The sequence below is a fragment of the Salvelinus fontinalis genome, chromosome 11, assembly GCF_029448725.1.
Source record: "Salvelinus fontinalis isolate EN_2023a chromosome 11, ASM2944872v1, whole genome shotgun sequence".
Classification (NCBI taxonomy): Eukaryota; Metazoa; Chordata; class Actinopteri; order Salmoniformes; family Salmonidae; genus Salvelinus; species Salvelinus fontinalis.
The window spans coordinates 47,916,486-47,940,030 of NC_074675.1; the positions used below are offsets into that span (position 1 = coordinate 47,916,486).

Sequence of the window (23,545 nt, forward strand, 5' to 3'; positions counted from 1 at the left end):
ATGTAGATTGGTAAACCACTAGGAGAGGCTGTCTACCAATAATATAATAACTTCCACTTTGAAAGTCCCTGTATATTTAAAGCCCAATGTTTTATAGCGTTACATCCTACTGATGGCCTCCACTCCACTCAGCCAAAACCCAACAGTATACACTAGTCACCCGTTATTCTGACTACTCCCGCTCTCTTTCCCCTACTGCTGCTAACGGACGGTTGGTCTCACAGTAAACTACACCTTCCCACTGCCCCGCCCCCTCTTAACGAGGGCGAAAGCCTCGTTAGCCGCATCCTGCAGCTCGGGCCACCCGGGACAAAATTCCTCGGGTAGGGGAGAAAAAAACCTGCATATGAAACAATCCACGGATGCTACTGCTACTGATTCCATTTGATATCACCCTCCTTTTATATTACGACCCACCTCTGTGATGTGCTGTGTTTGTGTCCGTGTCTGTGACCTCACCTGGATGATATGTGTGCTAGTGGCGTGCTAGTGGCGTGATCCACTTGTGCTCTCTGTCGTAACATCTCAGACACTACCCACTTACCTTTTGTCTCCTTAACTTGTGGTTGGCCTTCTATGTTTAGTGCCGTCTGTCTGTCTGTTCAACCTCATGGTTTTATTGGTTAATTTGGTACATGGTGGATGTCCCTCCGTTTAGCATGACTGTCCCATAGGTATTGTAGTTGACACACTGTACTGTGCTCATCTGGTGGGTTGTTAGATAAGTGATTGCCCGAACACACACACACACACACACACACACACACACACACAGACACACACACACACACACACACACACACACACACACACACACACACACACATACATCGTGCTCCCGCCTCCCCCACACACATAACCCCCCACTCCCACACATAACCCCCCGCTCCTACACTCACCATGCTTCAATCCCTGGTCGCAGGCCTGTGCTGGTGGAGATCCCTCACTTCGCTGCCCTGAGGGGGAAGGAGAGGGAGCTGGTGATCTTACGCAGTGAGACAGGAGAGAGCTGGAAGGAGCACCACTGTGAACACACCGGGGAGGAACTTAACCAGATCCTCAACGGCATGGACGAGGGTGAGTGTGATGTTATCAGCGTGAGACAACACTTAGTGATCATCATAATTAAAGGCCATTGGCTCAAAGACATTGGAAACACAATCCATCCTACCTACCTTTCTTGGAGTATTCACTAATCTAAAATGTCTCCATTTGTGAGAGTGAATATTTTAATATATAGCTTACACCAACCCAGTATTTTAAGCAGTGATTACTCCAAGGAGGGAGTGCATTGTATTGTTAAAGTATTTCAACAGGGCCATAATCTGTATCAATGTACTATTAACCACCATCCCTTCTGTCCTCCTCTCCAGAACTGGACCCTCCAGAAGAGCTGGAGAAGAAGCGTATCTGCCGCATCATCACCAGGGACTTCCCCCAGTACTTTGCTGTGGTGTCCCGGGTCAAGCAGGACAGTAGCCTGATCGGTCCAGAGGGGGGCATCCTGAGCAGCACGGTGATGCCTCAGGTCCAAGCTGTCTTCCCAGAGGGAGCCCTCACCAAGAGGATCAGAGTGGGACTGCAGGTAATAACAAACCCGTGGTGGAAAAAAGTACTCAAATGTCATACTAGAGTAAAAGTAAATAGATCTTAACATAAAATGACTCAAGTAAAAGTGAAAGTTACCCAGTAAAATACTACTTGAGTAAAACTCTAAAAGTATCTGGTTTTAAAGGTACTTAAGTACAGTGGTAGAAAATTTGCTAAATCGGCATACTTGAGTAAAAGTACAAAGTTAAAGTAAATGTTATACATCAAATTCCTTATATTAAGCAAACGGCACAATTTTCTTATTATTTTTAATTATGGATAGACAGGGGCACACTCCAATACTCAGACATCATTTACAAACACAGTATTTGTGTTTCGTGAGTCCGCCAGATCAGAGGCAGTAGGGGTGACAAAGTGTTATATTGATACTGTAGGTACTTTTAGGTGTCAGGGAAAATGTATGGAGTAAAACGTACATTCTTTTCTTCAGGAATATAGTGGAGTAAAAGTAAAAGTTGTCAAAAATATAAATAGTAAAGTACAGATACCCCCAAAAACTACTATAGTAGTACTTTAAAGTATTTTTACTTAAGTACTTCACACCACTGTAACACACAACCTGACTTACTTCTGACTGGTTTGGTTACAAGAACTGGGTCCAAATATGATTTATATTTGTATTACTTCAAACATTTGATTGAGCCTGCTTGGATTGCCAGAAGGGTGGAGTATGCAGTTTTGGGACTATTTCATTGGTTGCACCAGACAAGCTCAGTCAAGTACTTCGTTGTTTTAGCCCCAAAGAAGATCCTACTGTTGGTTCCACTCATGTTAAACTACTACTAACACGGTAATCTGTCACCACCAGGCTCAGCCAATGAATGTGGACATGGTGAGGAAGCTCCTGGGAAACAAGGCGACGTTCAGCCCCATTGTGACCCTGGAGCCCCGGAGAAGGAAATTCCATAAACCCATAACCATGACCATCCCTATCCCCAAGAGTAACACTGACCCTGTGGTCAATGGCTTCGGCGGGGACCAGCCCACCCTGCGCCTGCTTTGTAGTATCACAGGTTAGCGAGAGGGCAGATTAACTGCACACATGCATATACAGTACCAGTCAAAAGTTTGGACACACCTACTCATTCAAGGGTTTTTCTTACTTTTTTTCATATTTTCAACATTGTAGAATAATAGTGAAGACATCAAAACTATGAAATAACATACAGTTGAAGTCAGAAGTTTACATACACCTTAGCCAAATACATTTGAATTCAGTTTTTCACAATTCCTGACATTTAATCCTAGTAAAAATTCCCTGTTTTAGGTCAGTTAGGATCACCACTTTATTGTAAGAATGTAAAATGTCAGAATAATAGTAGAGAATTATTTCTTTCAGCTTTTATTTCTTTCATCACATTGCCAGAGGGTCCGAAGTTTACATACACTAAATTAGTATTTGGTAGCATTGCCTTTAAATTGTATTAAAAAAAATACGATCTTTGTCCCCATGTGCAGTTGCAAACCATAGTCTGGCTTTTTTATGGCGGTTTTGGAGCAGTGGCTTCTTCCTTGCTGAGCGGCCTTTCAGGTTATGTCGATATAGGACTCATTTTACTGTGGATATAGATATTTTGTACCCGTTTCCTCCAGCATCTTCATAAGGTCCTTTGCTGTTTTTCTGGGATTGATTTGCACTTTTCGCACCAAAGTACGTTAATCTCTAGGAGACAGAACGTGTCTCCATCCTGAGCGGTATGACGGCTGCGTGGTCCCATGTTGTTCATACGTACGTACTATTGTTTGTACAGATGAACGTGGTACCTTCAGGCATTTGGAAATTGCTCCCAAGGATGAACCAGACTTGTGGAGGTCTACAGTTTTTTTGGCTGATTTCTTTTGATTTTCCCATGATGTCAAGCAAAGAGGCACTGAGTTTGAATGTAGGCCTTGAAATACATCCACAGGTACACCTCCAATTGACTCAAATGATGTCAATTAGCCTATCAGAAGCTTCTAAAGCCATGACATAATTTTCTGGAATTTTCCAAGCTGTTTAAAGGCACAGTCAACTTAGTGTATGTAAACTTCTGACCCACTGGAATTGTGATACTGTGAATTATAAGTGAAATTATCTGTCTGTGAACAACTGTTGGAAAAATTACTTGTGTCATGCACAAAGTAGCTGTCCTAACCGACTTGCCAAAACTATAGTTTGATAACAAGAAATTTGTGGCTGGTTGAAAAATGAGTTTTAATGACTCCAACCTAAGTGTATGTAAACTTCCGACTTCAACTGTATATATTCAACTGTAACCTCAAAAAAGTGTTAAACAAATTAAAATTATATTTTATATGTGAGACTCTTCAAAGTATCCACCCTTTGTCTTGATCACAGCTTTGCACACGCTTGGCATTCTCTCAACCAGCTTCACTTGGAATGCTTTTCCAACAGTCTTGAAGGAGTTCCCACACATTCTGAGCACTTGTTGGCGGTTTTTATTTCGGTCTGCGGTCCAACTCATCCCAAACCATCTCAATTGGGTTGAAGTCGGGTGATTATGAAGGCCAGGTCATCTGATGCTGCACTCCATCACTCTCCTTCTTGGTCAAATACCCCCTTACACAGCATTGTTCCTAGGCCGTCATTGAAAATAAGAATTTGTTCTTAACTGACTTGCCTTGTTAAATAAAGGTAAAATAAAATAAAAAATAAAATTGTCCTGTTGAAAAACAAATGATAGTCCCACTAAGAGCAAACCACATGGGATTGCTTTTTGTTGCAGAATGCTGTGGTAGCCATGCTGGTTAAGTGTGCCTTGAATTCTAAATAAATCACAGACAGTGTCACAAGCAAAGCATCCCCACACCATCACACCTCCTCCTGCATGATTCACGGTGGGAACCACATATGTGGAGATCATCCGTTCACCTCTTGACACGGTGGTTGGAACCAAAAATCTAAAATTTGGACACATCAGACCAAAGGACAGATTTCCACCGGTCTAATGTCCATTGCTCGTGTTTTTTGGTCCAAGCAAGTCTTTTCTTATTATTGATGTCCTTTAGTAGTGGTTTCTTTGCAGCAATTTGACGCAGTGTCCTCTGAACAGTTTATGCTGAGATGTGTCTGTTACTTGAACTCTGTGAAGCATTTATTTGTGCTGCAATCTGAGGTGCAGTTAACTCTAATGATCTTATCCTCTACAGCAGAGGTAACTCTGGGTCTTCCTTTCCTGTGGCGGTCCTCATGAGAGACAGTTTCAACATAACGCTTGATAACCTTGATAATCATAACCTTTATGTATTAAAGTAATGATGGACTGTTGTTTCTCTTTGCTTATTTGAGGCATTCATGCCATAATATGGACTTGGTCTTTTACCAAATAGAGCTATCTTCTGAATACCACCCCTACCGTGTCACAACACAACTGATTGTCTGAAATGCATTAAGAAGGAAAGAAATTCCACAAATTAACTTTTTAACAAGGCACACCTGTTAATTGAAACGCATTCCAGGTTACTACCTCATGAAGCTGGTTGATAGAATGCGAAGTGTGCAAAGCTGTCATCAAGGCAAAGGGTGGCTACTTTGAAGAATCTTCAAATACAAAATATATTTTGATTTGTTTACATTTCTTTGGTTACTACATGATTCCATATGTGTTATTTCATAGTTTTGATGTCTTCACTACTATTCTACAATGTACACTCACACACACACACACACAAACACGCACAGACTGTTGGCAAACACAAACTATAATGTCTGTAACTAACCTTTTAACATTCCTCAATTGTATTCTTCTTCAAAGGTGGAACGACACCAGCCCAATGGGAGGACATTACAGGAACCACGCCCCTAACGTTCATCAATGACTGTGTCTCCTTCACGACCAACGTGTCGGCCAGGTTCTGGCTGATAGACTGTCGGCAGGTGCAGGAGTCGGTCAGTTTCTCCACTTCAGTCTACAGGGAGACCATCTGCGTTCCCTACATGGCCAAGTTCGTTATCTTCGCAAAGACCCACGACCCCATAGAGGCGCGGCTCCGCTGCTTCTGCATGACGGACGACAAGATGGACAAAACCTTGGAACAGCAGGAGAACTTCACTGAGGTGGCCAGAAGCAGAGACGTAGAGGTAGGTGTTATAATAGAGGTGTTACAGTAGAGGTGTGTTATAATAGAGGTGTTACAATAGAGGTGTTATAATAGAGGTGTTATAATAGAGGTGTTATAGTAGAGGGAGGTGTTATAATAGAGGTGTTATAATAGAGGTGTTACAATAGAGGTGTTACAATAGAGGTGTGTTACAATAGAGGTGTGTTACAGTAGAGGTGTTACAATAGAGGTGTTACAATAGAGGTGTTACAATAGAGGTGTTATAGTAGAGGTGTTACAATAGAGGTGTTATAATATAGGTGTTATAATAGAGGTGTTACAATAGAGGTGTTACAATAGAGGTGTTACAATAGAGGTGTTACAATAGAGGTGTTACAATAGAGGTGTTACAATAGAGGTGTTACAATAGAGCTGTTACAGTAGAGCTGTTACAGTAGAGGTGTTACAGTAGAGCTGTTACAGTAGAGGTGTTACAGTAGAGGTGTTACAATAGAGCTGTTACAGTAGAGGTGTTACAGTAGAGGTGTTACAATAGAGGTGTTACAGTAGAGGTGTTACAGTAGAGGTGTTACAGTAGAGGTGTTACAATAGAGGTGTTATAATAGAGGTGTTATAGTAGAGGTGTTACAGTAGAGGTGTTATAATAGAGGTGTTACAATAGAGGTGTTACAATAGAGGTGTTATAATAGAGGTGTTACAATAGAGGTGTTACAATAGAGGTGTTACAATAGAGGTGTGTTACAATAGAGGTGTGTTACAATAGAGGTGTGTTACAATAGAGGTGTGTTACAATAGAGGTGTGTTACAATAGAGGTGTTACAATAGAGGTGTGTTACAATAGAGGTGTGTTACAATAGAGGTGTGTTACAATAGAGGTGTGTTACAATAGAGGTGTGTTACAATAGAGGTGTGTTACAATAGAGGTGTGTTACAATAGAGGTGTGTTACAATAGAGGTGTGTTATAATAGAGGGTTTTTTTTAGTAGTGAACTATCAGTAAAGTGTGAACTCTTCGAAAGTCTTGCTGTTGATGACTAACAGGCAATGATTTGGTATTTTCTATGTTCAGCTAGAATTAATGTCGGATGATTCCTTTCCTCAGGTCCTAGAGGGTAAACCCATTTATGCAGACTGCTTCGGCAACCTGGTCCCTCTCACCAAGAGTGGCCAGCACCACCTCTTCAGCTTCTTTGCTTTCAAAGAGAACAGGCTGGCACTCTTTATCAAGGTTAACGTTACTTTACCATCTTTCAACACTCAGCCATATAATTTACTTCATTACAAACTAGGAATATATCTTATACTGTATGTTGATTGGTTGACTGACTGACGATAATGATGTCGATGATTCCACAGATCCGAGACAACACTCAGGATCCGTGTGGCCGTCTGTCCTTTATGAAAGAGCCCAGGTCTTATAGAAGTCTGGCCCACAACGCTATATGCAACCTGAACATCACACTACCATACTACTCAAAGGTGAGAACACCTTAACACTACCTCCACCTGAACACACAGCGTGGGATACACCTAGGACCTGGAGTTGTTCCTGACCATGTGACCTGTACAGGAACAACTCTGAGTGCTGTATAGCACCCCGACAGTTACCATTACATGCCTGAGTGTTCAGAATTCCTTACTCAATGTTAAAGGAAAGATTCACCCATTTTGAATGTTATAATGTTTTTGTGCATCTATCTTTGAGCGATGTTCTATCGATTCTCGGGGTCATTTCATGTTTTCATGTGTATCTGTAGCTATTGCCGTTCAAGCAGGCAGAATTTCGACCAGTATAACGTAGCATTGCGATAAAGTCGCTCTCACTACACTAAAAGTTAAAAGGATTACGACTTTTAGATCGTGAAAACTTCTATCAAACATGTCAGATTTCACTACTGGCCTATGTCATATCTTCTCTCGAATGAGCCATTGATCATTTTTTTGTGATATTTCTGCCTCGAGAAATGTGTAATTTAACAGAGTCCCGGTCCACCACATCTCTCCTGTTTGTCTGCCTCTTCAGTCCAGGGTGCATTCCATTTTGCCGCTACCAACATTATTATAACGACAAAATGAAACATTTGCTCTCAAAAAGTATTGTTCCCACATATTAATGTTATTTAACAATGTAAATTATAGGAATTAGTGGTTTTGGTTAGGTTTTTCCTTTAAGTTAAAAAGATTGATTGACTTCAAGAATTACTGAGTATTCCAATACCTAACTAGCATCTCCCACAGGTACATGCTACACGTGTGTTGTTTGCATACGTGACATGCAATGACAGTTCTCATAGCATGTTATCTTCCTTTAAATTGGTGTTATATTGGGGTCATAACCTGTGACCAAATCTGTTATTTTGTCTGTCTGTATGATTAAAATCATTACTACACCTTTTAACACTAGTACCGCTGGGCCTGGAGGGACCCCCTTCAAGCTAACATTCTAACAGTCTAATTCATATATTTCATATATACCTATAGCAAAAATAATAATTTGGTTGTTTTTATAAAGGCCTTGGTTAACATTAGAATACGACTTGTATTTTATTTTAAATAACACAAATTTCATTGTCATTAGTTTCTGTTTCTGTATGTAAAAACACAAAACACAAAAATGTTAGTGTCCCATTTTATTCATGGGGTGCCTTTGTTACAACTATGAAACAGAAAGCATATGCCTTGCAACATGGTACCATCTTATTTTTATACCGACAAACTAAACTAAAATACCCCAACCACCAAGAAGCACGGTCAAATGATGAAAACTTCAGTAGCCTAAACATCATTATAAGAGCCAAGTAGCCTTGATAAACATTGGAACTCGGCACAAAAGCAATAATAGCATTATAATGAATATACTGTATGTCGATATGACAGCAGTCAAAAATAGTCTATCATTGTCAGCTTCTGATTGTGTGCATCTTCACACAATGGCATCAATTGGATTTCATTTAGCTGTTATCCCTTGTCCTAACAGTTCGATTTCTGGTACTGGTAGCGAAGTCAGGTGCAGGAGAGCAGAGATTTGTGAACAGGCGCACACTTTATTGAGGCAAAACGCGCAAAACAGTCACAAGAATTATGTTTAACAATAAACATCTTCGTGAAATACCACGGAAAAAAACAAACCAGTCTGGCGCGTCAACAACAAACACGTACCACAAACAATCTTACACAAAGACATGATGGGGAACAGAGGAATAAATACATGTAGATTGATTGGAGAATGAAAACCAGGTGTGCAGGGAACAAGACAAAACAAATGGATACATGAAAAAGGGAGCGGCGATGGCTAGAAAGCCGCTGATGTCGACCGCCGAACGTCGCCCGAACAAGGAGAGGAGCCGATTTCGGCGGAAGTCGTGACAGTGCTGTTGTTTTGTCATTCCTCTGCACCTTTGTGGAATACAACTGCTGTGCAGGTGCCTTATTTTGTGCAAAGGGACGGGGCTCCGGACTCACTTTGTTCATGGTGCCGGCCAGACTGGTTTTCTTTGCAAGTAACTTGTTCGCCAATGACAAGTGAAGTGAAGTGAATAAATTGTCCATGGTGACATTGCTCCCTTTGCTAACATAATGTTCCACAAGCCTCATCAAGACATTCTCAGACACTCGTGCCTGCTGCCTCATGTGGATATTTTCCAAGAGATTGAAAGCCGTTCAGCATGTACAATTACGCACGCTCTCACTGTGCAGGCTACTCCAAGTAGGTCAGAGTAGACTGATAAGACTGTTTTGATTTGGTGAACTGATATAAGGTACATACCATTTTAGACCTATAATTAGAATGGATAAATGTGACTCACCACCTGGATTCGGTCTTATGTAACACAATTTGAAGTTGTGTTTTTGTAACACAATTTGAAGTTGTGTTTTTTAAATTGGATAAAAGTAGAGACTCAGAGCTACAAAATGGTATATCATACACTGCATTTGAGGAACAATGGGAAAGTACTTCTGCTTTGAAAGTTGATCAACTTGTAAACTCACTTTTGAGAAAATGGCCTTTGAATGTTTTGGTATCTAGTGAAGAGCTCTTCTTTGTCTACACCCATTCAGCATCGTCCCCACCCTCTTAAGTTATAGCCCCACCCATCTCGTTTCGTTGGTGCACACTTGACGCTCTGGCCAATGACTTGTTTACCTCTGGATAACATGAAAAAAGCCTAACCAGCCCTGCTGGCAGCAATTTCATTATGCTTTTTTTGCAGACGTTTACTGACACAGGTCATATTCAACGGGTGTTGTACACACGTCACGTAATGTTAGCTAACCAGCCAGCTTTGAGGCAATTGTCGGGGGGATTATCAGCTGGACACTGCACTTTCAACTGTATGAATAAGGGGGGGAAACCATTCCATTTGATGACATGCCCTCCTAAAATTGGTTCTAACTCCAGTTTTGTTTGTGATATTAAGATTCTAACAACGACAGTGTGTTATATAGACTTATTTAGGAAAGTCAAGGGCGGAGGGGAGCATGAGCAGTCAAAAATGACTGCTTCAGCAGTTTTAGTGTTAACTGTGATTTATGAACTAACTACAAGCAACCAGCAGTACTATATGTAAGTACTGGTAGCTGTCCTATAGTGTAGCATGAATCCCTTCTCCTTTAATAATGATGTTTGATGTTTACTCTGAACCACCCTGCCAAAATAACAACATTGATTGGCCACCTACCTTCAAAGCTGTCACTATGGTAACTTTGCTTTGCCCACTCTCTTTTCTCTCCCCCTCCTCTATCTGTCTAACTATCTAACTATCTAACTATCTATCTATCTATCTATCTATCTTTCTTTCTTTCTGCTTCTTGCACCCCAAAAGGAATCTGATTCCGACCAAGAGGCTGAGGAAGAGGTAACATTGTGCCTCTCTCCCCATTTCTCCCCCGCTAACTAGTGTTCATTTTTAATGATCTTTACATGCTCTTTTCAGGCTAGAAGCTTGTCACTAGACGTCCACTTCTTTGTTTGCCATTTAGCTATTATATTAGGTATTAGAATGGGCCATGTATTTATATATTTAGTAAATGGCTCTCCGTGTTCCATGTTATTACTGATCAATTCTTGTGCTTGTCACTTGTACTAGAGTATCCATCTTTAGATATTAGTAACAGTTCTATGTCCAATTATACTACTTATTTCCTTCGTGTAGCAAATGTGTTCAAAATCTTGCCTAGATTTTTCTTACACAATGATTTAAATTATATATTCATAGTGCAATTTCTGTATTCCTCTATACAGATCAGCAGGACGCTCGAGAAATGTAAGTAATGTACCATTTTTTGATAACACCTTTAAAACATATTTTCTTTCTCAGCTATACTAAAACTTTTATAGACATGCCATTTAACTTTTAACTCTTATAATGTGGCTGCATTACTCAAACATTATGACTAGGAAATTGCTTTGATAAGTGCATTATAACCATGCCATAGATTTAGACATTGCTAATGATGTTATGCTAGTTGACCATTGTAGAGAACAGTACAGAATGGTAACCAGAGCTAATGCATAAACGTTGAGCTTCATATGACCCTTGTTAGCAAAGCTGTAGCACATGCAATACTTTTTCAAAGTCCTTTGAGTTCTACGTGTTTTGTCTTTGTCACAAAAACAAAACAACACAAAGTTTCACTCCACCGCACCTCAGCCAAGGTTATGCCAACAACTTCATCGGGCATGAACTACATCCATTTCTCATGTCACACATCGCTGCACCAGTGTCTTCATGCTGACTTCCTCCTCTCTGCCATTTTGAATTTGGGACACACGGAGAGAGAGAGAGTTCAAACAAACTGTAATTGATAACTTGGTGATGTTTATGTGACAACAGAATAGTACCCCCATAGTAATTCTAGTACCCTAATGGCAAAGCAAACTGTAGTCTAGCTTTCACAGCCCTCCAGATCCCATCCTTCATTCCCTACCCAAATATGGATCATATTGTCCCTTTGCATCTAATTGATTCATTGATTGACTAATTGATCATTAATCATGGTCATGTGCCTCAGCATAGCTGGATATATACATATTTATGCAATATACATAATATAGAAAATATATCTGTGTGCACTTACCTTCAAAACATACATGTACAGCACACCCAGGTCTTACATAAACTGATAGACAATGTAATGTACACAGTGTTATTTGTTCAATTCAACTTCATTACATTGAACAGTGTATGCATGACGCATGTGACAATTTGCATACACATGTCATACATAATATGGAATTGATGCTTTAGCTTCACCTTTTGTAGTCATAGTCATAACTCACCACACTATTGAATGTGAATACCTAAATTAACCATTCTTTGATAAATATAAAATGTAGATTTGCTAGTGTTTGCTAGTTTTATTTAATGAATTAAATGAATCACTTTAAATTTGCTCCACTCACTTTTCACCAGGAGGCTGCATGTCAACTTTCCCCTTTGCTTTGCATGGAAATAACTTGGCTTACATGAGTGTGTATGTGTGTGTTCCTGTGTCTGGGTTTGTGTCAAGTGTGAGAGTTATATTGACTATTTGGTTTGCTTTAACATTGATATTTGAATTCCTTTTCACTCTCTATTTGAATTTGTTTTAATCCTCTGTTGCTACTCTTATTATGATTTTCGATTTTCTCTTCAGTTATGTTTCAGAAAGTTTGTATAAGTTAGTACAAGTTAGTTTAAGTTAGTTTAAGTTATTATAGGGAATGGATACAGTCCTATAAAAGGACCACATGCCCTTCCCTTCAATCAATTATGCTTTCCTGTTTTAGAACATACATTCCTTAAAGGCCCAGTGCAGTCAAAAACGTGATTTCCCTGTGTTTTATATATATATTTCCACACTGTGAGTTTGGAATAATATTGTAGAATTGTGGAAAGGGCGGCAGGTAGCCTAGTGGTTAGAGTGTTGGACTTGTAACCGAAAGGTTGTAAGTTCAAATCCCCGAGCTGACAAGGTAATCTGTCGCCTGCCCCTGAACAAGGCAGTTAACCCACTGTTCCTAGGCCATCATTGTAAATAAGAATTTGTTCTTAACTGACTTGCCTAGTTAAATAAACATCATATCAGATGTTAGATAAAAACTACATCAATTTGTAAGTCGCTCTGGATAAGAGCGTCTGCTAAATGACTTAAAATGTAAATGAAATGAGGATCATGCCCTTTTAGTGTAAGATCTGTTTGAAAAGACTGCCTGAAAGTTCCACCTGTTTTGGTGGGATGGAGTTTTGGCCTGCCTAGTGACATCACCAGGCGGTAAATAAGTTAACAGACAAAAAAATAAATAATCCAAACCTCTCTGCCAATACAGCTAGTTTTCCATTTTCCTTCCTCACTCAGACCACTCGCAGACAGTCCTAGCAACATTCCAGCTATCACTGGCTTTCTTCTCTGAGGAAAGGAATAGCGTTTTTAAAATTGTTTTTTAAAACATGTTTTTCTCTTTTTCTCTGTAGACAATCTTGAGATGTCTGTCTACCTATATGTTGTTATCCCTTTGTTTGTTTCCCTGTTTCCTTATCTTTTGTTGATTTGTGGGTGTCTGTTGTTGCTCATCGTTTGTTTGATCGAGTACTTATTTTAGATATGTTCACGCTTTTGTGTTGTGAGCGTGAATGTGCAGAATATGTGTATAAGCAAGTTATTTCCTGCTCATTTCCTTCCCATCTTTATGATTTAGTTGGCTTTTTGCTTTGCTGCAGTATTTGCCGCCAAAGAACCCCAGTGGATCAAAAGCCCCTCCCTTTGATACATTCTGTAGATGTCACTGTGACCCTGCTTTACCCTTTGAACCCTGACAGTTTGTACTATTCCTGTTCCTCTCCTGACCACATTCTCCAATGTCTGTCTCTTTTTCATTTCAATTTCAATTTTTTTTTGCACCTTAATTGTCCTCTTGCCAAAATGGAAGATGACGAAGACACTACGTCGACGACAGTCCAGAAAAGAGATCCGGACCTTCTCTCCGATGTGTCTGAGCTGAAACAAGACCTGATCAAAATGTCAGCCATCCTAACCACGGATTCCACTGACAAATCCAGTTCTCTGGAAGTGAGCGGTCTGGAGAAAGGGGCTGAGGAGGTTCAGGGCGAGCCGTTTGAAATCATGGAGAAGGTCAAAGAGGATTTGGAGAAAGTGGGCAAGATACTCAGGAGTGGAACATTGGAGGGTGAGGTAGCAGAGGGGGCAGCAATAGCAGCCAGAATGAATGAAGAGTGGATCCTCCTCTCAGACTGTGATATAGAGGAGGCCAAAAAGATGTCTGCTTTAGAACCCCAGGAACCTATTCTACATGAAGTCAGAGTCAACAGAGGGATTCCCAGACCTAAAGCCATCAAAGACGTGTCTGGCATGATCACACACCTGACTGGTGAACTCAAAGAATATCTCCTGGATGTACCTGAGGGCTCCAGTGCAGCAGCTCAGGAGGATGTGGTCCAAGAGAAATTCACAGAGGTCGTCCTGCGCAAAGGCATGAAAAGAACCACAACGACAATAATAACAACAGCTACAATCAAAACTCCTGCTGTTGAACTCAAAAAGCCAGCCAGGAGGAAAGGAAAAGACCAGGAACAGGCGGAGGAATATACCTATGGGGATGCTCGCCTAAGTGCACCCACAGACCCTAAACCAGTGTCACCTGTGTCCCCAGTAGTTGAGGAGACCCCCATTGGGTCCATAAAAGACAAAGTCAAAGCCCTTCAGCAGAAAGTGGAGGCAGAGCAGAAGGGTCAAAAGCCAACTAGCACCAAACCCTCAAAGGTTGCTGTGGAGAGCAAAATCCCTCAAAGGACCGAAGAAACAACCCTTAAATTGAAACAGAGCCCCTCAAAACAGGACACCGCTAAACAGGGCCCCCCTGAGTCCCCCAAAACTGAGTCTGAGAAGCTGCAGGAGACTATGTCAGTAAGGGAGCTCATGCGATCCTTCCAAAAGGGGCAGGACCCCTCAAAGAGAAAGTCTGGACTTTTCGAGCTCAAAACCCACACCTCTACAGAGCATGAAACAACAGAATCAGAATTACAGCCCAAACAGTCAAAATCCACTATCAAAGCCACCACAATTCGTTACGAACGGGAAGTATCACTGGACGTCATTCCTGGCGAGCACCACAGAGAGAAAGATGAGCAAATTAGCCCACACAGAAAGCACTCCAAAGACTTTGGTGCTGAAATTAAAGCAGAGCTTGAGGACAATCGAGAGTACCAACAGTTTAAGCAGACCTCTGTAGAGGGTAGTCCTGCTGCCCAGCCAGACCTAACTGAAACCGTAGAGTTTCTGAAAATTTCCCTCTATGATAGCTCTGATAGTTTGAAACATGAGGGCGTGGCAGACTCTCCCAGTGCAAGCCTGGGTGATGGTAGTCCTCCTCACCTTAGCTCAGAGGATAGCCTCAAACACGAGGGCTTAGCCACCCCTGGAACAAGCCCTGACAGTCTCTCCCTCTCTCCCAAAAACGCTGACCAGTCCACTAAAAACTCAACAGCTGCTACTATAGCTGTCACAGGTGACAATAAAACCAAGGACAAGTCTGGAGACTCCGGTGTGGGGACCATTGATGACCAGCCATTAACGGAAATGACCCTCCCTGTCTCTCCCAGTGAGGCTGCAGACGACCGCACCACGAGTGAGTCCATATCTTTTCAGACGGGCGAGTCTAAGCCATCTAAACCAAGAAAGCTTACAAAGAGAGTTTCAGAGACTTTAGAGAGCTTCATTAGTGATGAGGAGAGCGCTGATGACAAGCTAGCATCAGCTTTAGCTACGACCCTTGCTTCTAGTGCCTCTACTCAGCATCAAGGAAGCTTAGAATTGCCTTTAAAAGACCCAGATACCCTCAGTCCCTTAGCCGACGAATCTTTAACCATAAGCCACAGAGACTCTCTAGACGAGGATAGTCCCCTCATGGAAGACGACTCCTCCCATAGGACCCCAGACTCCATCGAGCCCAGCCCAACAAAGGAATCCCCCTGTTGTGACTCCTTAGAAAGCAGCCCTATAGAGCAGAAAACATTCCCTCCCATTCTAGATCAACCCAGTGGGTCCTCTAGTCACCCAGAACCCTCCAAAGCCTCAGACTTCCCCCCAGATGCGTTGCGTAGTAGGCTACTCAGGGACCAGGAGGCTAGTGCCAACGATGATGACAGTATCGAGCAGACTTCGTCCCAGATGGAAAGTTCTGGTAAGAGTCCCCTCTCCCCCGACACCCCTAGTTCTGAAGAGGTAAGTTATGAGGTAAACCCCAAAACCCCCGACCACATGTACCTATCAGTGGTGTCCATACCAGCTTTCATCCCCGAATACTCAGAGGAAGAGGATGATGAGGCAGAAGCACAGAGGAAATTCATCCCAGAGGATGAGATGTTTAAAATGTCAGTCAAAAAAAAAACATTTGAGGAAGTGGACCAGGACACCAGAGCCAAAAAGAACTCTAGAAAATATATCATTGCCTTAGCGGGTGACGAAGCAGGGGATGATAGCTTCAAAACAGTTGAACTAGAGTCCGCAAATGAGAGTGGGCTCAATAGGGCCAAGGAGACCTCAGAGTTAGCTCTTTCTGTTGAATCCCTTATTAAAGTACAACCTCCCTCTCCTTTTCCAGCAGGTGTGCATGAAGGAATCCACCACACAGAAGCCAAGAGCACAGCTACAATGGTAGCAGTGGAGGGACCTCAATCTGTCTCAGAGCAGCATGTCCCACAATCAGTTCAGTCACGCAAAGACATGGATGACACGGAAGACAGTTTAGCTAAAACGGTTACCGTGTCTTCCAGCTCTGAGGGGGCTGCAAACATAACCGATGAGCAGAAGGAGGAAAGCTTGAGGAAATCAAGGGAAAGCCAGGAGGATGATGGGGGAGGGAAAGAATCAGATGCAGGCAGTCTGCAGACAGCTGCTGTAAAAGCTCCCTGTCAAATAGAGAGTAATATAACTGACGAAGTGAAAGGAGATCACAGGAGACACTCAGGAGCCCCTGAGGTAGAAACGTCCTCCACTGCTGTCATTGGACAAGTGAGGGAAACATTCAAACCTGAGATCTGTATCTACGATGACACAGAGGAAGATGATGAGGAAGAGGAACCTCCCAGAACCGAGTCAAAGGGTGTAACCGCCAGAGCGGAGGCAGACCCTTGGAGTGCCATGCGCGAAGACGATGATGCTTTTGCGGCCCGCGTCAAAGAGGAAGAGCAGAAGATCTTGGGTCTGATTGTAGATCGGCAGTCCCAGGGGGCAACCCCGGACACCACCCCAGGAAGGAGCCCCACGGAGGAAAGCACGCCAACCAGCGAGCCCAATCCATTCCTCTTCCAAGAGGGGAAGCTCTTTGAGATGACTCGGAGCGGAGCTATTGACATGACCAAACGGAGCTATGAGGACGAGGGCTTTGCCTTCTTCCAGATAGGCGAGCAGCCCCTAGAGGAGGCGCTAGCTGAACAGGTCAGAGATGAGCCAGGAGTTGGAGGAGTCCAAACAGAAAGTGAAGTCGGACTCAACCTGACCCTGCAAATAAAAGTGGAGGAAGACGAGGAACAGGCGAAAGATGCTTCAGATTCCACACACCGTGCCTCGACAGAGGACGATCAGAAAGGTAGTGAAGCTGCAGCAGCCCCCCCCTCAAAATCAGATGCTTCTAAGTCTAGAATCCCTAAAATGGGTCTTTCTGCCTCAGCTAAGACCACTAAGAAGGACAAAGACCCAGTATCACCAGTGTCTCCTGAAACTTTAGAGGTAAAACCAGACATAATTGTAGAGGAGACCCCCCTAGAGGTAGAAACTAGTTCCCTCAATCCAATGATAACAGATGTTGAGACAGCAGTAACCACTGTCACTCGATCAGTGTACCCAGAACAGGACCAAGAGTCCTCTGACTCCTCTCCAGAGGAGCAGCATTCGGTCATAGAACTCCCCCAAACCACAGAAAAGACCAAAACCCCAACTTCTACTGAAAACGTTCCAAAGATCCCAACTAAAACCCCAGCCAAGGCTGGCCCCCAAAGTCAGGTTAAAACTGCTTCCTCCTTTACATCCCCTGCATCCCCCTCTTCAGCTAGTCCTAAAAAAGAGTCTCCCGCTTTAGAGTCCAAATCGAGAATACCTGTCAAGGGCAAGGCTAGCCCTGTCAAGCCTGAGCCATCAGTTAAACGTACTGAGTCATCCCAGGACACAAAGCTCAAGGTCCCAGTAAAAAAGGACTTGAGGAGAAAGTCTGAGACAGATACAGGTCCCTCTGCTGTACCCAAAACCAAGACGCCGTCTTCCAAAGCCAAGAGCTTCTGTGAGGCAGACAAGTCATCACCTAAAAAGGACCTGGGTCGTCCCATGAGCGAAGACTACTCCATCAAGCCAAAGTCAGGCTTTGGTTTCCAATCTAGGCTGCCAGTTAGAGGCAAGCTTGGTCAGACATCTCACACTTCCACCCCCGCCAAAGACAAAAGCGAGTTGCGCAAGAAGTCTATAGAGTTTGTTGATAAGATTAGCGACGAAGTTGCTAAGCTAGTTGAGAGAATTCCTCAGGACGAGAAAAACAAAGAGCAGAAGGCTGCTGTCTCGGATGACGAGAGCAGCGGCATAGACCCCTCTGTCATAGAGAGGGAGACTTTTCCCGAAATACCGTTCCCTGCTTCTGGAGATGTCTATCCCATTAGACCCCTGTGGGATGACCCTGTTGACACGCAGATGCAACGAATTCCCGACGAGACAGTCAGAAGTCAAGGTACCCCCCTCCTTAAGGGGCTCGTTCTCTCTCTCTCTCTATTGTGTGTTGCTAGCGTGCTAACCGTAAACGGTGCCGCTTCTCTGTGTCTTGTAGCTAAGGTGATGTGTAACTAAAGACTCTTTGTGATTGCTTCTGTGGTGTTTGAGCTGTGTCTTGTGTTTGTGGCTGTGTCTCTTTTCTTTTTTCTCTCCAAATTGACTTAGGAATCAATTAAATCATTTAAATAATTGAAGGAATGTAGGATCAGTTTTATTTTGATGTCACTGACATAATTTGTCATAGTCAGATTTAGTATCAAATATATTTTATTAACCAAATTAGGCTGTAGGAGTAAAGCTGAATTATATAAAATGAGAGAAGAAACCACAATCATTTTTCCCGAGCTGTTACAATGTGTTGCTGTTGAACTTCTGCAATTTATTTCAATGCAGTATATTTCCATTTGTGTAAAAACAAAATAGTTTAGAGTCCTGAAAATTGCATGGGGATCACTTTTATGGTATTGCTACACTATGAACCAACATCATAGTGTAATAAGAAGCTATGCACCAAATACATGTCCATTTCAGTTACTGTTAATTATCCACACATACCTCCAAATAGTTAACATTACCGCACCACAGAGCACAATAAAGCCAGTGGAGACTTTTTACTCATGTGCTCAGTTGAAGATAGCGTTTTCTTCCTAACGTGAATGTGACTTTGCCTGTCAATCCTTGCGCGGCCTATCCTCTCACGGCTCTCCTGCTGTTGTGGTGGCATTTACAGTAGATTCCCAGGATGAAGCCGAGAGGAAAGAGGAACGGTTGGAAATAACAGCAGACCACCTGGGCTTCAGTTGGACGGGTGAGTGGAACACCAGGCATATCGGTACTCAGTGTCAGAGACGATAATCACTTCCCAGTGATTTTGAAGAATGTTCAAATTAACATTGCATATTTAACACTGAAAGTGTCCTATAAGTGTCTGTGGTTGCTATTCTCAAAAAATGTATATTTTATCTGATCTGCCAGATGTTTCCAGTATTGGATTTCCATCAATCCTTTTAAAAATCACATCATAATAATAATAATAATAATAATAATCTTGCCTATGCCGTTCTGTACCATCACTCATTCATATATCTTTATGTACATATTCTTTATCCCTTTACACTTGTGTGTATAAGGTAGTAGTTGTGGAATTGTTAGGTTAGATTACTTGTTGGTTATTACTGCATTGTCGGAACTAGAAGCACAAGCATATCGCTACACTCGCATTAACATCTGCTAACCATGTGTATGTGACAAATACAATTTGATTTGATTTGATTGGATAATATCTGTCTATTTTCGGGTGTGTTTTCCAGAGCTGGCTCGAGAACTGGAGTTCAGTGAGGAGAAGGTCAATCTAATAAGGCTTGAGAACCCCAATTCACTACAGGACCAAAGCCACGCCCTGCTGAAGCTCTGGACTGACAGGGAGGGTAAAAATGTCACAGGTACGTTGATCTATCCGCTCTTTATTGTATTCAGAATATTCAGTGACATTTAGAGTATTCGTCATAGGGGCCTCCCAAGTGGTGCAGTGGTCTAAGGCACTGCACTGCATCGCAGTGCTAGCTGTGCCACTAGAGATCCTGGTTTGAGTCCAGGCTCTGTCGCAGCCGGCCGCGACCGGGAGACCCATGGGGCGGCGCACAATTGGCCCAGCATCGTCCGAGTTAGGGGAGGGTTTGGCCGGCAGGCATGTTCTTGCCCCATCGCACATTAGCAACTCGTGGCAGGCCAGGCGCAATGCACACTGACACGGTCGCCAGGTGTTTCCTCCGACACATTGGTGCGACTGGCATCCGGGTTACGCTGGCAATGTGTCAAGAAGCATTTCGGCTTGGCTGGGTTGTGTTTCGGAGGACACACGGCTCTCGACCTTCACCTCTCCTGAGTCCGTACGGGAGTTGCAACGATGGGACAAATCAAATGTATTTATATAGCCCTTCGTACATCAGCTGATATCTCAAAGTGCTGTACAGAAACCCAGCCTAAAACCCCAAACAGCAAGCAATGCAGGTGTAGAAGCACGGTGGCTAGGAAAAACTCCCAAGAAAGGCCAAAACCTAGGAAGAAACCTAGAAAGGAACCAGGCTATGAGGGGTGGCCATTCCTCTTCTGGCTGTGCCGGTTGAAGATTATGACAGAACATGGCCAAGATGTTCAAATGTTCATAAATGACCAGCATGGTCAAATAATAATAATCACAGTAGTTATCGAGGGTGCAGCACCTCAGGAGTAAATGTCAGTTGGCTTTTCATAGCCGATCATCAAGAGTATCTCTACCGCTCCTGCGGTCTCTAGATAGTTGAAAACAGCAGGTCTGGGACAGGTAGCAGGTCTGGGACAGGTAGCACGTCCGGTGAACAGGTCAGAGTTCCATAGCCGCAGGCAGGACAGCTTAAACTGGAGCAGCCGCAAGGCCAGGTGGACTGGGGACAGCAAGGAGTCATCATGCATGGTAGTCCTGACGCATGGTCCTAGGGCTCAGGTCCTCCGAGAGAGAGAAAGAAAGAGAGAAGGAGAGAATTAGAGAGAGCATACTTAAATTCACACAGGACACTGGATAAGACAGGAGAAGTACTCCAGATATAACAAACTGACCCTAGCCCCCCGACACATAAACTACTGCAGCATAAATACTGGAGGCTGAGACAGGAGGGGTCAGGAGACACTGACTGTAACTACCAATTGGGGAGAAAAATGGGTAAAAAATGTAATAAAATAATATTCATTATATTTATTATCGATCATTTTCATATTTTTCACAATGACTTTATTTACTGCTATGACCGTTTTGTTATTTTGTCATTATTTCTTTCCACAGAAACATCACTGATCAAAAGACTAACCAAAATCAACAGAATGGACATTGTCCACCTCATCGAAACCAAGATGGTCAAGTCCACCCAGGACACATCACACACCTATGCAGAGATTGAGAGGACCATTGCATTGGATCACAGTGAAGGTACAGTACAGGGAAGGTACAGTACAGTGTATTAACAAGCGGAATGGAAATGTTCTATGTTGACTGTCATGAGACAGCAAACCTCATGTCATCTTGTGAACCACCATTTTTTAACTGTCAGAGAGATCACAGGTTAATAACGATGTTCATATTTATGCCTGTCCAGGTTTCTCTGCCCTCCATGAGGACGTAGACAGTCCCCGGCCAGGCAGGCGTACAGACAGCACCCCCAGTGGGCCAGGGTCCAGGCAGGGGCCCCTCGTGGTGTCAGAGGAGGACCTCTCCTCCAGCATGTCGTCACATCACGAGACTTCAGGGCGGGTGGAGACAGACGAATCAGTAACAGGCCTCCTGAGACACGTCCAGAAGGAGAAGCTGCAGAAAGAGATGGATTCGACACAGTAAGTCAGTCGGACAGTATAACAGGAAAGTACTGAGCAAAAGAGAAATTGGTATGGTTAAGAGGTCTTATATTGTTTTGGAGGGTTTGCTGGTACATACATGTTGTATGGTTGTAGAAACAAACAGTTAATTAACATCTTGATTTGCATTGTTAAAATCTCTCTCTCTGTGATGGAGAGAGAGAGAGAGAGTCCAACAGAAAGAGGGACAGACAGAAAGAGGGCCCAACAGAAAGAGGGACTGACAGAAAGAGGGACTTGGGAGACTTCAAAGGGGATTAGATGTTTTACCTTGTTATTGTTTTGTTCCTCAGTTCTGTGGGCGGTACATCAGATATTGGACCGGAGAAGGCTGAGTCACTATATATGGGCACTTTCAAACAAGTAAGTCCCTTCTTCACCTTGTACCGCACCTCCCCCTACCAGCTCACCTCTCACGTCCTAGATCCTGTCTACAAAGGGCCCACCCCTCCCCCCTCGCCCTCTCTATCTGTCAAGCATTCTGAGGAGGGGGCACAGGGAGGTGCAGAGTGGGGTGAGTGGTCAACTCAACCCCCCCAGGCTGAAAGCAACAACAAATGGTTGTTGTCACCAACAAGTCACCAACAGTCGCCCAGAAGAAGTCGTAAGCGTGGCTGTGAGAACCGTCCGTTGTCCATGACCGACTTCGAGGACAGTCTGACTGAATGTGACCAGGCCGAGCCAGACTTCAGTGAGCTGTCCGTGGAGCTAAAGCAAACCTCAGAGGACTACACTTCCCTCTCCACCACCTCTGTTACTATGACAACTGAACGGGTCACAGAGAACATCAGTATTACAGCCAAGCCTATAAATGTACCACAGTCTACTCAGCTGCCTCAGTCTTCTGAGGTGGTCCGACCCAAAGAGACACATAAGATATTCTCAAAGGATCATATTGACGAGGTGTCACACCGACTTTACAAAGTCCTGTTTGGGTATGTAGAGAAGTCAACTAGTAAAGGATCCAGGAAAACACCAATGGAATTGGATGAAGTAGCGGGTACTTACAGAGCCAGCCCGGTTTATGCAGAGGATTCCCCTACCTCCATGCCTTTGATTGATGTAGACCAGGCTGAGCTTTACGTCAAACCTGTAGATATCAGTCCCTTGACCCCAGAGTCTATCACCTTTGAAGTGGGTAAGGAACCCCAGACAATCGCTGAAACATCATCTGACGTGTCAAGAACCACTCTCATTTCAGAGTCAGTCAAAGTAAAATCCATTGTCAGCACTGCATTAATCCAGATGTCACATGAATCAACTACTGAGTCCCCAGGAGAGGTGTTAGATCCTCCAGTGGCTGACTCCAGATCAGCCAAATCTGTTATACCGGAGGTAGAGTACAGTTTTACGATAACCTTACCTATCACTCAACATAAGCCTTCAAGTCAGGAGGAAAACTTTGTTACAGTCTTATCAGAGTCATTCATGCCTTTGGTGCCAGAATCTACAGCCTCCAAAACCGAAAAAAAGCCTTTATCCCCTGACTCAGGGTCTGAGTATGCTACTAAATTTGTAGTTTCAATGCATGCTCGATCGTCTTCGCCAGAGTCAGTGACTTCACATGATAGGTCTGGGTTCCAATCACCTGACTCACCTATACTCGAGTATCGCCCGTCAACACCTGATCCATCCATACTGTTGACTGAGAGTAGAGCCTCATCCCCTGAATCACTGTCGTCCGTTACTGAACTTAGTCTTCCTTTGCCTGACTTGTCCATACCTCCTTTACCAT

The 23,545-nt window shown here is 43.2% G+C and overlaps 1 protein-coding gene across 6 annotated transcripts in view; it reads left to right on the forward strand.

Annotated features, from left to right (window-relative positions):
* Nucleotides 1-23,545, forward strand: part of LOC129865871 (ankyrin-2-like) — a 322,666-nt gene that overhangs the window by 278,594 nt on the left and 20,527 nt on the right. For 4 of the 6 annotated variants that reach the window (XM_055938929.1, XM_055938932.1, XM_055938928.1 and 1 more), the window contains 15 exons: nucleotides 225-323; nucleotides 923-1,077; nucleotides 1,374-1,585; nucleotides 2,420-2,624; nucleotides 5,367-5,692; nucleotides 6,776-6,901; nucleotides 7,030-7,152; nucleotides 10,497-10,529; nucleotides 10,916-10,937; nucleotides 13,583-18,385; nucleotides 19,157-19,234; nucleotides 19,737-19,868; nucleotides 21,245-21,388; nucleotides 21,555-21,789; nucleotides 22,104-22,173. In XM_055938929.1, the coding sequence (XP_055794904.1) occupies nucleotides 225-323; nucleotides 923-1,077; nucleotides 1,374-1,585; nucleotides 2,420-2,624; nucleotides 5,367-5,692; nucleotides 6,776-6,901; nucleotides 7,030-7,152; nucleotides 10,497-10,529; nucleotides 10,916-10,937; nucleotides 13,583-18,385; nucleotides 19,157-19,234; nucleotides 19,737-19,868; nucleotides 21,245-21,388; nucleotides 21,555-21,789; nucleotides 22,104-22,173 (6,763 nt within the window). The remainder of the gene's footprint in view (nucleotides 1-224; nucleotides 324-922; nucleotides 1,078-1,373; nucleotides 1,586-2,419; nucleotides 2,625-5,366; nucleotides 5,693-6,775; nucleotides 6,902-7,029; nucleotides 7,153-10,496; nucleotides 10,530-10,915; nucleotides 10,938-13,582; nucleotides 18,386-19,156; nucleotides 19,235-19,736; nucleotides 19,869-21,244; nucleotides 21,389-21,554; nucleotides 21,790-22,103; nucleotides 22,174-23,545) is intronic. The other 2 variants (XM_055938930.1, XM_055938931.1) reach the window with 2 other exon arrangements.